This window comes from Castanea sativa, chromosome 10, assembly GCF_040712315.1.
Source record: "Castanea sativa cultivar Marrone di Chiusa Pesio chromosome 10, ASM4071231v1".
NCBI lineage: Eukaryota > Viridiplantae > Streptophyta > Magnoliopsida > Fagales > Fagaceae > Castanea > Castanea sativa.
Window position 1 is genome coordinate 17,984,437 of NC_134022.1, and position 19,146 is coordinate 18,003,582.

At 35.3% G+C, this 19,146-nt stretch overlaps 1 protein-coding gene across 1 annotated transcript; it reads left to right on the top strand.

Annotated features, from left to right (window-relative positions):
* The first annotated feature begins 16,206 nt into the window (after positions 1-16,206).
* Positions 16,207-19,054, top strand: LOC142612721 (protein trichome birefringence-like 6). The gene is made up of 5 exons (XM_075784858.1): positions 16,207-17,278; positions 17,439-17,631; positions 17,734-17,924; positions 18,301-18,459; positions 18,551-19,054. The coding sequence occupies exons 1-5, from the start codon at positions 16,569-16,571 to the stop codon at positions 18,861-18,863; spliced, it is 1,566 nt and encodes a 521-aa protein (XP_075640973.1). The 5' UTR covers positions 16,207-16,568; the 3' UTR covers positions 18,864-19,054.
* Positions 19,055-19,146: the final 92 nt, after the last annotated feature.

A 19,146-nucleotide genomic window follows, 5' to 3' on the forward strand; every position in this document is an offset into this window, starting at 1 on the left:
CCTCATTGGTCACCCTACAAAACAAAGCATTCAAGGCCTTACTGTTGAAATTTTCCGCTATGATTGTTGCATCATCCCAATCCATCGGCGATTCCTTTGGCTTAATCCAGCCAACTTCAACAGCTTCCCATACCTGTTCACCTAGAGCCTGCAAAAAAACTTTCATATGAACTTTCCAGTACGCATAATTAGTTCCATCAAACAAAGAAGGAATCAAAAGAGATTGCCCACGATCCATGACAACGAGGGTCAAGGATCACACTCAGGAAACTAATCCAATCAGAGTGTACTTGCTCTGATACCACTTGTTAGGAAATTTAGACCCCAGTTGATAGAATTAACAAGTTTTAAACCCAAGTTGTTAATTAGATTTATTACGCATAAAACTTGTTAAAACAAACAAACATCAATATCATGTCAAAACTAAGTGCAGCCGAAAAGTACATAAGACAAGTTATGATGACCTAGGAAAACCAATGAAACCAACCAGTTTCACAGTAAAAAATCTAGAGGAAAATCTTCCCGAAAAGCAATTTACTATAGTAAAGAGAAGTTTCAGATCTAGTACAAAACCTTTGTCCCTAGACTCTACAATCCTTGTAGATGAACTCACAGCAGAAACTTTCTACCGCTTCAGAACCTCTGAACTCTTCAATATATGAACGCCACCCTTTGATACACGGATTCCAGTACGTGACTAACTCCTTTGCACGAATCCCAGTACGTGACTCACTCACCAACTTGAGAAAGAAGAATGTTGGCTGCAAAGTTCTTCACTTCATCAACAATGAAGATCAAGAAGCACTTGGTTACAAAACCCTAAGGCGCAAAGATGCAGTAGCTTCTTTCAGAGAGAATAAGGCTTCGGTCACCTTTTTCATATGTTTTCCTTGTATTCTCTTATGTGATGGCCTCTAAAATAAGTCTTATATATGCCTAGAGTTGTGAGAAAAGAAACCCTACACAAATACAAAAGCTTGGCCCAAAAATTAGATCTGAAAATTCTGATTTCTGTAACCTCGATAGATACCTTGATAGATAGCAGGTGTCGAGCCTCATTAAACCTCGATAGATAGCTATCTGTCGAGCAGGTGTCCACAGGTGTCCAGCAGGTGTCCAGCTTTAGTAAGCACATTTTCTTTACTTGTTTCTTGGTCCAATCTTCATGGCTTTAATACTAGACTTGAAAAACATGTTCTTTGAAGTATTAAGCACATCCTAGATCTACCCAATTACAAGTAAAGTGCATTTTTTCAAAGGATTAGCCAACTACATAAAATATGTCCTTAACAGCTCCTATAGCTTGGATGGAATCCATTAGGGTTCTTCTTGCCCTGGCATGTCACTTGAAGTTCAAGCTTTACCAAATAGATGTAAAGACTTCATTCTTTAACGGGTTCCTCAAAGAAGATGTCTATGTGGCTTAGCCTAAAGGATTCATTGATCCACACTTTCTGGATCATGTGTTGTACCTCAAGAAGGCACTCTACGAATTAAAGCAAGCACCTAGAGTTTGGTATGACCGACTTACACAATATTTGGTCTCACATGATTTCACAAGAGGACAAGCTGATTAAACACTCTTTATTAAAAGGGAAGATGGCAAGTTGATAGTCACTTAAGTCTATGTTGACGATATCATCTTCGAATCTACAAAGGATGAACTTGCTCATAACTTCTCAAAACTCATGCAAGCCAAATTCGAGATGAGCATGATTAAAGAGTTGAATCACTTCCTTGGATTGCAGATCCGTCAGCAAAAGTCACGTATATTCATATCTCAATCTAAATATGCAAAAAATCTTGTGAAAAAGTTTGGTTTGGAATCTGCTAATTCTGTTAGAACCCCTATGAGCCTAAATGTTAAACTCACTATTGATTTGTTAGGAAAAAGTGTTGATTCTTCTCTATATAGAAGCATGATAGGTAGTCTTCTTTACCTTACTGCTAGTAGACCTGACATTAGTTACAGTGTGGGAGTGTGTGCTAGATATCAGGCTAATCCCAAAGAGTCTCATATGATTGCTTTGAAAAAAATTGTAAAGTATGTAAAATCCAATGTTGATTTCAGTGTGGTATAGCAAGGACACCAATGATGTCTTAACTGGGTATTCTGATGCAGGTTGGGCTAGGAATGCTGATGATAAAAAAAGTACTTTGGGGGGGGGGGGGTTGTTTTTATGTGGGTAATAATCTTGTCTCCTGGATGAGCAAAAAACAGAATTCCATCTCTTTATCCACTGCTGAGGCTGAATACATCGTTGTCGGTAGCTGTTGCACCCAACTTCTTTGGATGTAAAAAATTCCTCCTTGATTATGATATTCGTCAAGAACATCTTACCATCTATTGTGACAATACCAGTGCTATTAACATCTTTAAGAATCCTGCTCAACATTCTCGAACAAAACATATAGAGATTCGACACCACTTCATTCGGGAGCTTGTCGAAGATGGTACTCTCACTCTTAAGTTCATTCACACTGATGATCAAAAGGCTGATTTGTTCACTAAGCCTCTTGATAGCAAATGGTTTGAATTCATATGCCAAAACATTGGTGTGATCTCCATGGAGTGATCTTTTCTCCTTCTCCTCCTTCCTCGTGTATTTTGCATTCTAGTTTTATGCTATGCTTTATTTAATATGTTTTTGTTTGCTTGTTTTCAGTTTTCTTTATTTTTTTTTCATTAAATAAAAAAAATTGAAAAATTAGAAAAATACAAAAACAACGTGTGTTTTTTGTACTTTGGTACTTGTGTACCTTAGATGGCCATTGAAACAAAGTTTTCTAAGCTTTGTATCTTTTTGTAGCTTAGATGAGCATTTTAATGCACAACTAAGTAGGTGAGCTTTTTGATGGGAATGACTAAAAAATCCTAAGAAAAAGACATAAATAACCATCTCACCACTAAAACCCACCAATCATGAATAACATCTGTATGCTTTGGTAGAGCAAAAGTGTGATGTTTTTGGCTTAACATAATTAGGTATTTCTTTCTCTCTATATATGCCCATGCATGATATGCTCAAAAGAACACACACACACACACACACACACACACACATATATATATGCAAAGAAAAATCAAAAGAAAAAAAAAATCAAAAGGCTTTTGAATATGGCTGCAAGCATGTTTCTAGGAGATATGAGAGTTATAGGATATACCTCAAAGGTAATAGTCCCCAACAAGCAGTTATGAATGTGTGTGAGTTAAATTGATTTTCTCATATCTCAAATTGTCATAACATGAGAAACTTGTGTAATCTTGTGATGTTTTCACATACAACATGCAAATTTTTTGCTACTTTTAATACACGTGCAGGGTACAGCGTGATTTGGCCATCACAAGGGATACATGTGTTAATGTATGCTCACTAATCTGTCTTGACTTATTTTTTAAATATAAAATTGGTTAGACTTGTTTAGTGTGTGTGTGTTTTGGATCATGAATGCTTTGCTTTTATCTTGTTGAGAGATGTTTTTGAGAGCTTAACATGTTGTTTGGATCTTTGGTTGAGTAGCTTGCTTGATTGCTTCCATATCTGTATTTTTCCTCTCTTTGAAAAACTGTTTTTATTAAGCTCAACAACTTCTCAACAGCTATCTATCTATCGAGACCCTTGAACTTCTTTTCTCAATAGATTTTATCGCATCTTCGATCCATCGAAGCTTTCAGGAATTTGTCTTGATAGCTTCTCAATAGATTCTCGATCCATCGAAAAATTTTCTGTCTGGCTGATAACTTCTCGATAGTTGTTCGATCTATGGAGGTATTTTTTTCGTTGACAAATTTAGTGCTCGACAGATCCTCGATCCATCGAGCTACGATTTCTTTAAATAGCTTTAGTGCTCGACAGCTCCTCGATCCGTCGACAACAACCCCACCACTATTGCCAAACCGTCGACTCAATGGCCACCTAGGAACCCCAATCCAGTAAGTTCTCTCGAACTCTCGAAGCCTATGATGTTTTGAATTTTTTTTTTTTTTTTTTTTTTTTTTATATATCTGATGATGAGAAACAATGTTCAGGAAGTTCAATGCAGATCCCTTTATCAGTTTATGGGTATCCCTGTGATGTGTTATGTTTCGTGTTGCCAAATGTGTTTATGGGTATCCCTTCTTGATCATTGGTCCTTTACAAACTTAAAATATTTTACATTAGATTGCATTAGGTTTTTGAGCAAGTGGTATTTTGGTATTTTCTGCAGGTGGTAATTAAACTGTTACTACTCTTTTTTTATTGTTAATGAAAATATTTTGTTTGGCCCATGACCATCTCATTCCCATTATACATAGTTTATCTGATTTGTTCTTCTTGGCCCGTTGGAAGGCTACTCTAGATGCTTAGGTATTTGTTTGTAGAAGGTGCTATGACGATATTCCATGGCCATATAGGCTGTGTAATATGATATGCAATACGTGGTGCATTTGCTGTGTAATATGATATTCAGACCTTAGCGGGTGTAAGCTTTCCTTAGAACAAGATTCTCGTGGTGTTTTTTTTATCACTTTTTGATTTCATGTCCACAGTGGGATGCAATTATATTTCTCTTTTCTATGTTCTCTCTAAGTTTACTGAAATTTAACTAGGTGTTTTTCTTCAATGCTTGGCGTTTGCTTCTATAATTTTTAAACGTCTGGCACTTTTTAAATAGACCATTGTATTGCTTTACTTAGCTCATTAATCAATCAAACAGAAAATTCTAATTAATATATACATTAAGCCTCAGTTTGTCTAATCATTAAATCCTTGTATACATGTATTGTCAAAATTGGTATTTAAAATTAAAAATGAAATAAACAGCCCCTTCTGTAGAATCATTAATTACCGTGCTCACATATCTTAGCAATAAGCTATAGCTGGTTTTTTCATTGCAAATTGAGAGATAGATCTTTGCAGAAAATGTAACATAATTTTCTAGGATATTTACCTCTATTTAATTCCATAGTTAGCAACTTCTTATCTTAGGATTGCACCTTCCCCCCACCCCGTCCTCCTAGGGGTCCTCTTCTGTACTTGACGTACATTATGGTATGTGTGTTTGCACATTTTAATTGATTTTCTTACCTATTGATAAAAAAATTTAGAAAGAATAGAAAAATAGAAGCAATCGATGGCCATAATCTACTTAGTACTTATCATCTGCATTGCAATAGGAATCCTCTGTGATTTGTTTAAACATTAAATGCTTGAACTCATGTATTGTCAAAATCTGAGTATTAATATCTATAAATTGTTGCATTATCATTAAGTACGGTATGTGGTAATGAATTAATTGATGGGAAGAGAGGGAGTAGATCAATTTTATCCAATTTTTTCTTACTTTCTTTTATTCATTTATTTATTTATAAATGAGTAACATAACTTTATTGATGAAAAGAAAATCCCAAATACACAAGTAGTAAACAATGGATACACAATTAAGTTCTGAAATTACAATAATCAATCATATCAAGGAGAGAGGTAAAGAAAAAGTGGTGCAGGGAGAAATTAGGTGGCTGCTGTTTTTCTTTGAAAATGAATAAGGACTGTGAGTTGATTAGAGTAACCTATAGGTGCATAAGCAACTCTGCATGAACATAGTTCCAAGAAAACCTCTCAAAGCTTAATGCATTCACAAATTCAAATCGCTGATCACTATTACAAGGGAATTGCTATTTATACAATCTGTTGGTATTAAGGCTAAGAACTAACTCGAAGTGAGACTAAATATTATTGGTTAATGCTTAACTTATAGCTAACACACTAACTAACTAAGATCTAATTGGTTGCTGGTACAATAACTTCCTCAAGCTGGCTGTTTTATTACAAGTGGGACACTTGACTTTCCTCTCAGTCAATGTAGTTTATAATGCACAGCACGAAAATTTAATTCCTTTATTCAATGTAGTTTATCTGCCCAGTAAGCTTTTATTGTGATTTGTATCAACTTGTGAAAATTTGCAAGCTTAGCTACACTCTTTACTTGATATCAACTTGTTTTTTACTTGTCGTTGTGCTTATATACTTGTTTTTATTTTAGACTTTGACAATTGAAATGGTAAGGCGAAAAGCAAATTTGCGCACGCGTTCCAAGAGCGTAACCTTGGAAGGAGCTTCTACACAACATGCGGATCAAGAAACGAACCAAGAAATGCACAAAGCTTCTACGCAAGGTATGGGCTTACATGAGCATTTTGCTATTAGTTTGGTAACTTAAAAATTATTTTAGGAATATGTATTGAATATACTTGTTCAAATTGAAATTCTACTTGTGACTTATTTTAGAAATAAGCATAAAAGTGATGAGAGTTGGGTTACATGATGAATCTTGGCCTATAAAAAGAAACAAAAGATGTTTGCACATCTGACTTTAATTTCTTTGACATCTTTTCTAAAACAATTTCCAATTTTTTATTCTTTCTTTCCTTAAAGATTGGGGTGGGTGATGTATTTCATTTTTAGCAATCACACAAGTCCTAGCTTTTTTGATTGTATATATGATATTAGTTCAAGAGTTTGTGTAGAATAGTTGTGGCTGTCAGTACATGTGTGTGATTAGCCAAAATAGGCAGCTTGCTTGACCACGGGCTCTTTCATTGGAGCAAGGGCTTTAGGAGTAGATGGCTAAAAGAATACATTCTGTACTAAATACCCCACCCCCTCTCCAAAATCAGTTTCTGTCACTAGAAGCCTAAAGCAACATTTCATTCACTTTTACTTACTATTTACTTACTTTAAAAATTGATTTGCTTAATATGTTCAATTTCATATATATGTGTGTGTGTGTGACAGCTTTGTTTTGGAAGTTATAAAGCTGAAGATCACACTCTGCTAGTTATGGCTTAAATTATTGTCTTCTTCAAATTTCAGATGTGCAGCCAATTCTACATGCCACTCACGGGCCAAGCAAGTACTTAAATATTTGGGATCTTCCTGACGACCAAGTAATTGAGTTGCCACTAAATAGTATGCATTAGCCGGTTGATGAAGGGGCGGGGGCTTTCACTAGTTTCTTGGGTACAATTGAGTAGAAACCCCACATGTGCCCAATTAGATATTTGAATTGGAAGGACATGCTAGAAGAACTTAAAGAAGAGTGTTGGCGTGTTGTAGAGGTATTAAAGAAGTTATAATACTTGATTTTATGACATTTTGTACTAGGTTATACATAAGTATTTGAGCATGAAAAAATTTGTAATTTGCTAACTTAACTATTTGATTGTAGCAAAAATACTCTGTCCCTAATAATCCTACTACATATGTGGCTTTGAAGACATTTACCTTACAGAAAATCGGGAAGGCTTGGAGGGGTCACAAGTGTAGGCTGAAAAGCACTCATTACATACCACATCCAAGAAACAAAGCACGGGTGAAGAACAACTAACCCAAGAGATGCATACCAGAAGATTGAGATGTTCTTGTTGAGCATTGGTATAGTGATGATGTAGTGGTATGTTTGTTCTCTCTCTCTCTCTCTCTCTCTCTCTCTCTAATATAAGAAAGAAGAATATATCTCAATTTTTTAGTTGGGTCTATTTTAGTTGCATAGAGTAGTTATTGAGCTCAATTGTGCTTGCTAGATAGTTGGGCTCGTGTTATATAAACTTCTCAGGCAACAAAATCATCTACTAGACTCATTCTTCATTTTTCTTTAGATTGATTTGGAATTTAAAAAAAAAAAAGTCTTGAGTAATATGTAGCTGACTCACGTAGTTGAAAATGATTTGGTTGTGTTGAATGTAGCTAGCTCTCTGGCCAATGATCTATTGATTGTGTTTCAATTTTATGACATGACATGGATTTTCATGTCATTTTTCTGTATGATTCCATCAAACAACTCAAATTTTCAATTCAATTTCATTGTTAGAAATAGTTCTAGGAGCAGTGACATAAATTTTTTAGGTTTATGTGCATGTAGATGTGAAAATCCTGTAAAAAAAAAAAAAAATACCAAACACCACAAGACACAAAATTTAACATGGTTCAGCTAACTCTATACCTACATACACAAGTACTGTCAACCAAATCCCGATATTTGGAAATAATGCTCAATCCTCTTAAGCACGGACTAAAGACTCACCAATGTTAAACCTCAATGCAGCCAAAGATACCCTCACATTAATGTACTAGACTACTAGATAAAATTGTTTGTCAAATCTCTCACACATGGAAAAAGCTACACTACTACTTATTTCTCTTTCTTCTCAATGTTGGATTAGTATTCTCAATGGTAATTATTCTACCTCTTTATTATTCTTCTAATTAATGTAGGATTTCCAGATTAAAATTCTTCTTTTTATTTTCAAATTCCAAAACCAACAAAGAGATCTTGAGACTTATTTCTAATCCCCTCATGATTGGACTTAACCAAATTTCCACCTCTAGTCATGAGGAGGTGTCTTCACTTTTGTACTTTGGATTACCTCCTTTGCACCCTTCTTATTTGTAGAGATCAGGGAAGTCAAGGGCAAGCCAAGCACTCAAGCAAGGTGAGGTGCCACTACAGCCCTTTGAAGCCTTGGGGTGAGGCACCTTTAGTGGGGTGCTCGTCTTTAGAACCTAGACAAGTGCTTGAGTGCCTTAAACAGATTGTAATGCTTTTTAGGGGAGAAGCTTAATGAATTCAGCAAGTTCTTTAATAGGTTCTAATGAATTCGAGGGGAAAACCTTAATGGATTTAGCAAAAAAAGAAGGCAGTTTCATAATTGGCAAAGAAGGGTAGATCTATGCTTTAATTCTAATTAGTAGGTGTCTCTTTCTTTTGGTTTCTCAACAAGAGTTGTGATCAATTGATATAAAGAAATACTTGAAATTCTATCAAACTTTGCTTTACACTATATTAGTTACATTTTTCATAAATCCTACTCACATATAAGAAAAAAATTCATAAATCTTACTCTTGCTTAAATACTAATCACTCACATCAAGTCTTGGAATAAGATTTCTAACTTCATGTGTATAAACTATAGGCAAACACTTGCATCCGTTTGAATATGTCATATACAATGACTTTGCTTGAAAATTATACCCACTGCCTGCTTGAAATAGATATTTAAAGCATATTGTATATAAACATGTTACTCTAATTGAATGTAGATAGAGTCAGAGAAGAATAGGGACCGTCGTTCTAAACAGGATAACTTACATATTGCTGGTTCTTGTAGCTATGCTATGCTCACTAAATTCCATTATTCATCTAATCCAATTGGGAGGGAGGGTCGGGGGTGAGGGGGGACAATACTAGTTTATATGACATAATAACATGTTATATCAATATGAAATTCAAACTACCATTAGCTTAGATTTGGATACATTGCATTTGATAAAATGCAAAACCCTATACCTCTCCAACAAATGTAAGCTCTCTCTCTCTCTCTCTCTCTCTCCATTTGTTTAGTGTATTTGAAATTGGCTGTTTGTTTGCCTAGAAAGTGAGGAATTTGAAATGAAATTAGGTGCAAGTTTAGATTTTTTTTTTTTAATGGGTTTTGTGGGGTTTTGGAACTTGTTAATAGGAATGATAGGATTGGAATCTTTTGAGGACCAAATTAAAGCTATTGTACTTCTTGTTGTTAAGAAAAGCAGAGGGAAAAGAACTGGAAGATACCTTTGCAGATTTCCCTCTTTTAGGACTATACCTTTGCACATTCTTCTTAAAAACTCAATTATGGCATGGCCTAGAACTTGGAGAAAAGATTTCCAGTGAAATTCATGAAAAATATAATTTTTGTTGTCTTGAATCAAATGATGTTGCTAATTTCTAATTTTTTTTGTTTTGTTCAAACCCAAATATCAGGACAAAATGAAGGAATTGGCTGACCCTTCGAATCAATTGCAATCATCTGACATAAGTGGTAGTATTGCATGGTCACCCGATGATGTGTTTGGCAAAGTGATGGGTAAGAAGCGCAAAGGTCGTATTTGTGGGGTAGGATTTGGTCCAAGCCCAAGTGGCCGAAGTAGCAAGAGTGCTCTCACGGACATTCAAATATGATCAAGTCAAGTAAGGGATGATGAAGTTGTACAACTGAAGGCTTCCTTGGCTAATATGGGGAGAAACTGTCATCTTTTGAAGAAATGGAGGAAAGACTTAGACAATTCAAAGAGATGGAGCAAAGAATGGCTCGCATGCTTCAACAAATGCAACAAATAACTTCACAATGTAGTCAGGTATGATAAATGACTTGTAAAATGTAATGTCTTTTTTTTTTGGGTTTTAAATATGGCAGTCAGCACTATAATACTATTAGAAGTAGTAAACAAAGACATTAATTATGAAAGTAAAATGTACTTTGTAGATTCTCCAACAACCTAGCTGTAAGCTAACTATTTTATGTATATAAATCAAAATAAGAAAATTATAGCAGCTAGCTTCCGTGGCAATTTGGATTGGGTATAGAAAATAGATAAGATACTACTGGTTTGGGAGGCCTTTAAGTTCGTTTGGTGTCTTACCATGCTTCACAATAATAGCTGAGGTGGTGTTAGGTTTTTAACTTTCAATACTGTTCTTTATTTCAAGTTTGATATTGTTTTTCTTTGTTCATATGTTCTTTTTAATAAACTGTTTTTCAAACATTAGTAAAAGCAAGTTTAAAAAAAAGAGTGAGGAGGAATTGTGTTTGATATTTGGTTCACTAACTAACTTGCTGGATGAAAATTTGTCATTTGCCTATCATGTTTTTCTATATGTTAACTTTGGTCCTTGCTAGTCCATTCATAGCAATCATAAGAACAAAAATTCTCCATGATCCATCTTGGGAGCTGCCCATGCATCCTGTGCAAAAGATAAAGCTCAAAAATGCTTTATCTGGTGTGATACTTCTTTGAATGTGAAGAGGCAAATTGTTGGTCACCAGAGGGGGAAAATTTTGATTATAGTCTGCCACTATAATTTGGCTTAGATTTTTCACCAGCGCTGCTGGTTGCACATCTCGCATATGGTGGCAGACTTGACATTGGCATAGATAGATTGCTCACAAGACCAATAAAGGGTATCATCAGCACAAGTTGCTACATTCATTCATTGGTCTGTGAGGATATTGTAGATTGTTGTAATGAATATGCAATGCTGGTGGCTCCCTCATAAACAATTGTTAACAAGAATTGCTAGCTAGGTTCAATTCTTTTTGTGTTGTGTTGATGTATATAATATGCCTTTTGTTGATTGATTTAATTTATTCATCTTTCAGGCTAGGCCTTAGTATGGGAAATAAACCTTTGTTTATATGTCATGTCAATTTAAAGAATGAGGCATGGTATATGTGACTCAAACATGTTAGTTAAAGTCTGCTTATAGTGTATGCGACCCCAAACATGTTACTTTAAGTCTCTGCTTATAGTGCATCTGCAAATCAACTAGAAAGAAACTTATATTAGAATGCAAGATATTTCTTTTTGGTTCTAAAGATATGTACTGATTTTCACTATTAGAAGTGGAATTTGATTGAACTGAGTCAACCAATAGAAGCTTATTGCTTGTTTTTGATGTTGCAAAGCAATTTTGGATTCCAATATTTGATATCGTTGTGTCCTAATTATTGCCTTTTTTTTTGTATGTAGGGCGTTCCTCCAATCCAACAATCTCCAGCTCTCCTACAATCCCCAACTCTCCAAAAATCATCAGCTGCATCTCATCAATCAAGCAGCTTATAAGTTTTATGTTGATGTTTAAGAACTTTTTGTGTACAAAGAACTACATTTGAACAACCACATTTTTTGCAAGTGTTGAAAAAAAATTTAAACACTTTGAAACTTTGATTATGGTATTAGCTTAATTTAAGTGTTGAAGGACTTTTTGTGTACAGAGGACCACATCCTTTTTTTGTTAATTTTATGATAATGGTTATAGACAATGTTATGTATTTGACAATATATTTCTATGTTAATATAATGTTAGTTTGGAGAAATTTGTGGTGTTGGTAATTAGTTATATTTGTGGTATTGTTTCAGTAGAACTAACATTATTATAGGTTGTTTGCAATAGGACTGTGGTTTTAAAACCCAGGGGGAAAAAAATTTAACCTATAGCGGTGGGCAAAAAGCGCCACTAAAGGTCTAAAACTATGTTATAATTGAAGCCCTATAGCGGCATTTATAGCCCGCCGCTAAACCTTCATACATATAGCGGTAGGTGTAACCGCCGCTAAAAGGTGCATGTGTTCGGTTGTACATGAAGCCCTATAGCGGCGCTTATTGCCTGCCGTTAAAAGGTCAATTGACTCGAATTCTAACCTTATATGGGGCGGTTTTCTTCCCGTCGCAATAGACCAAAACCACAGCTAAATGGTAGATCTATTGCGACGCTTTTTGTTACCACCGCAATAGATCTATATCGGCACTGCAATAGTGGCGGGAAGAACCACCGCTAAAGGTCAAATGTACCTTTAGCGGCGCTTTTGGCCCGCCGCAATAGTCCATTTTTCTTGTAGCATTGGGAAGATTGAGCTCTTATGCAATAATCATTTTCAGATTATACCCTTGAGGACAAGGCTGATTTCAAGGTAGGATAATCATTTTTATATTAAACCCTTGAAGACAATGCTGATTTCAAGGGAGGAGGGATGTTACGTGCTTAGTTTTTATTTAATTATTTAAGATTTTATTTTTGTTATTAAGAGTTGGAAAATCAAATAATGAATAGGATAAATTGTTAGCTATTTATTTGAATAAATCTTATCTACTTGTTGTAAATAAAGATTAGGTTTCTTTTGAATTTAAATGTTAGTTTTATCTTGTAAAACCATCTATTTATATGTCTTGATGTTGATTAATAAAGAAAGCTGAAAAATATTATTATTAAGTGAATATTCACTTTGGAGGTCTAGATTCCTTCGAAATAATCTATTTATCAATTAGAAGGTATTGGTTCCCTTGAAGTAACTAACAAACTCAATTGGGTCAATTGGGTTAGTAACAATGTTCTATCTCAATTGGGTCAATTGGATTTGCAACTGTGTTCTATTGATGAGAAATGTCTTAATGCTAGTATTGACTATTAAGACACTGTTCACAAATTAACTAGGTCTGTAAGTTGAGACACATGCAAATTGATTTTAGATGAATTTAGCTATATTTTTGTAAAATTTTGGTTTGTTGAGCATGATACAATGCTTAACCATCCTACAAAATAACTAATAAAGAATTTATAATTTATTGAACAAGGGCCCCATCAAAAATTCCTTTGAATAAATTGTGCCGTCCTATCCATCTTAGAGTTCGATTTATTTCCCTTTTTTATCTATTTATTTTTTTTATATCATGACTACAGAATTATTATTATTTTTATGTGAAACTTTATTTAAAAAAGGGAAAGAATGATTCTTTATTAATCAGATTTTTAAATAGACTTTATTAATCATATTGGTCTCAAGTATTTATTAACACTCTATGAACATAAACATCAATGTTGAAACTTGAGGTACTTCCTCACTCTTTGGTAAAAGTTTCTTACAGAAAACAAAAAGAAAAGTAGAGAGGTAAATCAAATGAACGTGGAAAAATGAGTAATGCTAGCTAGGATCACAACTTTTGTCACAACTTGTTCATGTGAAAAGTTGTGACTAGTGGAGTTAGGAGATCTCCAATAGCCTCTCTAAAACTATGTTTGGAGAGCAAACCCACAAAAATTAACTCCAATAATCTCTCCAAATTGTAATTAATAGAGTAAATAAGTTACAGTACTCTCCACACATGAAGAGTTACTATTGATCTTTAAATGAATTTTTATTACTTAAATATTAAACCTCTCTCTCTTTTTCTGTGCACATTAAGTGTAAAGGATAAAAATAATATTAAAGAAATGATGAAAAAAATAATATTTAAATATAATAAAGAATGGTTAGAGAGTTTGTTAGAAAGTACATTTAAAAAAGTAGGTAGATAAAATTGTTTGCTCTCTAAATAGTGTGAAAATTTGACTAAGCTACTGGAGATGCTCTTATAGACCAACCATTTTTACTCCACTCAAAACTTGTCATTTGAGCAAGTTATGGCAAAAATTGTATTCCTAAAGTTTTTCTAAAAAAAATATAATACCTTTATGGTGTGCCTTTTTGTATCCTGGGTTGGACTGCTCTTGCTGTACTGTGGCCAATGATTCTGGGGTAGGAGAGTCGAGATTGACTCAATTGAAACTTACCTTAAGCCAGCTTGTGTGCAAGCTAGGACTCTTGGCAAGGACCTTGATCACGTGCCCACGGCAAGAAATACTATCACAAAAAACGTTATGGTAGGAGAAACATAATACAGTAAGCTAGCTAAAATATTTAACTGAAGTACTTGCTACTGACTAAAGATAATGTTAAAACAATTTTGCAAAAGAAAAATACAATAATATGAGTATGGTAGAAATGAACCAGTAACAAGACAAATAACGTTAGCACTTAAACAAGCATAATAAAAGCATAAAGGGGGTTAGTCTGCTAAACTTGGCTCCTTGATAGATTTAAGTCCAAGAAAAGAACCAATCTCCAATGTGGCCATAGAAATTACCTACTTTGGAAAATAGACCTAAGTGGCTTAATTTCAGATTCTTAACTTGCTAGAGAGTAGGCTATTGAGAGGGAGAGAATTGGGTAGCCTATTGGTGCATGCTTTTCCACTCCTCACACTCCTGTTTTCCCTCTTCACTCTCAGCTCTCTTATTTTTCTTTGTTTATCTTCTTTGTTTTCTATTTTTTAGTGCCTTTTCCTATTTCTTCTTGTTGTTTTTGTTGTTCCTCCCTGTTTACAGTGCACAACTAAGGCCTTTTTATACTACTTGTCGTGATAAGATTTACCACTTTACCCATTTACTACTTTTGGCCTGCTGTGGGTGTTCTTCTCGTACTGCCCATTGGTCTGCTGGCTGCCCAGTCACCACCACTACCCTGTGTTGGCTGTGCCACGCTTCATTCCCAAACAAAAGTAGTTTTTGTTTTGTTTTCTTGCTTCCCGTGGCACTCTCATCTGGATAGTTGGGTTTCTCTCTTACTAACTCCTATAGCATGCACTTAGTGATTCCAGCTGATCTTTGCCTCTTTTGGATGGTATGTCATCCTAGCAAAACATTTCTCCCAAAAGAAATTGAGCGGGAACCCCAGAATATGCTTCTCCCTTCTCCCCACCGCTAGACTATACCCTTTCTTACCTTTAACCCATGAACCACCGCGCCTATATTGGCTGGATACAAGTGGGTGGTGCCTGTGTCTTGTGTGTGCTCCACTCCCACATGAGTCCATGACTTGTCTAGTGTTCATGCGTTTGCCATTGCCTATGAGTTTGCCTGGTCTTGCTGCGCGTTCTGCTTCTCGTTTAACTCTTTGTGGCATTGATGAGTATTTGGGTCTTCATTCTTTGCATCTTGTTTCTTCTTTGAGCTGGGTATTGCTTAGGTATGTGTCTTTTCTTCTTTAATTCAGTCACTGTCTCCTTTTACTTCCAGTTTGTAAGCTAACTGGTACTCTTGTCGTGCCACTGTATTGTTTCTGCCATGATATCGTTTACCTTATGTTTGCTGGGCTTCTTTTGGGCCTGCCATACCAGTTTCATGTATTATTCATTCCCTTAGTTTATGTTGCCCAGTACTCCTGCTAGGTTAGTTCTCGTAGCATCTTAGGCTTTCCCAACCCATTTTATTCCTTTGGACATTCCTGACCTGTTTTATTTCTTGGGGCATCCTTGACCCATCTCATTCTTTCCTACTTTCTCACATTCTCATGAAATTTTGCTAAATCTTTTGGGCTTTCTAGACCCAATTACCATATCTTTACTTTTTGGTTTATTGGCCTTTGAATCAATCTCATTTACTAATCCCTTTCTAGAGGCTCCTCCGGCCTGTCTTTGCTTTATTTTTACTTCTTATGATTCTCATGGGCTTACTATTTCATTCTTTGGGGCTCCCTTGAGCTCATTTGCTTTCTTTGGGGCCCTTTTACCATCTTGTAGACCTGTGGATCATTAATCCTATTATTCGGGTTTAATGGTTTTTTTTTTTTTTTTTTTTTGGCTTTACTACTTTTTCTTTCCTCACTAATTTTTCATATTGGTGGACTTCTTCTGTTATTGGGCATTTTTGCTAAAATGGGCATCAACAACCATTAGAAACAACAGTTGAACAAGAACGAATAGTCTGCTTTGATCAACTCGAAAATTGGGTTTAAGAGCAATGATATTCGCACATCACCATTAAGGCATTAACCCAAAAGTCTTTACTTAGGTAGCTTTTCCATTTCTATTTTCTATGATCCATGTGAAAAGAACAGAACAACAAAATATAAAAAGAAAAAAGAAAATTAAAAAGCAGGAGGGTATGTTGGTCCCACACTTTCCCTGTTTCCCATCACCTGCTTCATGTTCAACCGGCTTCTAGAGCAAACAGTATCCCGTATGTTTTGCTAGCTCTTGGTTTTTTATTTGATTTTATTTTTTATTCCTTCTTCAGCATCAATCACATGCATGCGTCGCCTAGCCCTACCAAACCTTAATGGTTTTTTTTTTTGATACGCCTTAATGTTTTCTCCTAAAAAGCATTCTAATCTACTATATGTCTATAATCCATATATCACTCTAAGGTGAAAAACTAAACTAAACTAGAAGGCATATATGGAAAAACAGAGAAGTTTCTCCTTTAAACCCACAAGACTATTGGTCTTTTCCTTCACTATCTCTACCTCTGTCATCTTCTTCACCTTTTTTACCATTTGGGTCATCAAAGCCACACCTCCATTTCGCCAAGAGATCCATTTCCAGTACAATAAATCCTCCCTCAGTTTGGGTCTCAGACCCATAACTGTTCAGTCTTTATCTTCTCTCAGTGGAAATTTTTCAGTAACTGGTGAGAAAGATTCAACTTTGATAGATACCCATTATAGTAGTCTTGAAAATGCTTCTGGGTTTGCTTCGACTTCGGTTTTTAGAGGGTTACAGAGAGAGGAAGTTGGGCCTGGAGTTCTAGTAGATGGAGAAGGCAAAAGTGATGGTGTAGATGGTAATTTGACAACACTGCAAGAGAGTACACCTGAGACTATTTCTGAGAAATTTGAAGTTCCAAGTAGTCAGTTGAGTGAAGAGAAGAGCACTGTTGCAACTTCATCTGATAACAATGGAGTTTCAATTAGAGAGAAGGTTGGACTGAAGAGAGTAAAAGATTGTGATTTGACAAAAGGGAAGTGGGTTTATGATGAGAGCTATCCTTTGTACACAAATGGTTCATGTCCTTTCATAGATGAAGGTTTTAACTGTGAGGGTAATGGAAGATTGGACAAAAACTACATGAAGTGGAGATGGCAACCACAAGATTGTGAAATTCCAAGGTACTAACTTGTTTCTTCTTTTTAAGCCTTAACTGCAATTGCAATTTAGATGTAAATGAAATTATGGTCAAGTTTATGTTTTTATCTAGAGTAGATGTACTTTAGACAAAAAGAACTCAATTTTGAGGTAGTGGGTTTCTGGTGTGGGCTTGTGCTATAGGTTCAATGCAACAAAAATGCTGGAATTGATAAAAGGGAAGAGACTAGTTTTTGTGGGCGATTCGATCAATAGGAATCAATGGGAATCCATGCTGTGTTTGCTAATGGGAGCTATTAAAGATCTAAAGAGGGTCTATGAGACCCATAGGCGGAGAATTACCAAAGAGAAGGGAGATTATAGTATCAAATTTATGGTAATTCTTCAGAACTTCTTTGATCTCTAACCTTTCTATTTGTGAGAATTTGGATTACTTGATTTGAGGGTTTTTTTTTTTTTTTTTTTTTTTTTTGGGCAGGATTATAGGTGTACGGTTGAATACTATGCGACACATTTTTTAGTTCATGAGGCCAAGGCTAGATTAGGCCATAAGAGGATACAGACCTTGAGAATTGATAGTATCGATCGTGGCACATCCAGATGGAGAGGAGCTGATATATTGGTTTTCAACACTGCACATTGGTGGACACATTACAAAACAAAAGCAGGGTAAGTGCTATTCTTGTATTATTAGCCTTTTAAGACATATAGGCTGATATGTGCTTCATTTTGAGATTCAACCTTTCAAGTCATATGTATATATGTTTAAGAATTATTCATTCTTATCTTTTTATTTTAAAGAAAGCATAACTATGGCTATGCTTCATCGTTGAAATGATTTTCATGTGCATTCAACATATAAGGATGGTTTAAATGTAAGATGCTGTTAATGGACTTCCACTGAATTTCTTGAAATAAATTTGTTTTCTTTTTAGTTCGTTTGTTTCACTAAACTGGTGCAAGTTGTAATCATGCGCATGTGAATTATAAAGGATGCTGTTTTCGTGTCTATCATTGTTTGTAACATCTGGAAGTCTTATAATAGGATCAATTACTACCAGGAAGGGAATCAAGTTCATCCTAGGCTTGATGTTTCAACCGCTTTTAGGAGAGCTCTGATGACTTGGGCATCATGGGTTGATAGGCACATCAATCCTCGAAAAACCCAAGTTTTTTTTCGAAGTTCGGCACCTTCACATTTCAGGTTTGCCCTTATACACACCTAATAACATTGATGTTAGTTTTTCGATTCGTTCATTCCAGTTGCTGAGTAGCGTATGAATCAATGCAAATAGGGGGGGTGAATGGAATTCAGGTGGGCATTGTATGGAAGCTACTCAACCTCTCAATGCAACTCCGAGCATCAGTTATTCAGGGAAGAATATTATTGTAGAGGAGGTCATAAAGAACATGAAAACTCCTGTTACTTTCTTGAATATTACTAATTTGTCAGGGTATAGGATAGATGGCCATCCATCTATATATGGAGGAAAATCAGGGAAGCGCTCCTCTTCAAACGTTCAAGATTGCAGTCATTGGTGTCTTCCGGGTGTTCCTGATACATGGAATGAGATTTTGTATTTTCTTTTGCAATCTAATCGATACTAAACCTGTTTTTATTTCTTACAATTTTTTACCCGTTTGGTCTTTGTTGGCTAGCTTGTATATTTTATGTATTTTTAAAATTTCTTCTGGGGTGTATCGTAGAAATGCAAACTGTCTTCATTGAGATTCATTTTATTGGAACAAAGAAAATATTATCATTATATATAGAGCTGATCCTCTGCAATTTTGGCATATCCAGCTTATGAACCGCCCAATAATTATTGTTCCAAATAGGTACTACACTGACACTTTAAAATTAATATATTTGCCTGTTTTACCTATTGTG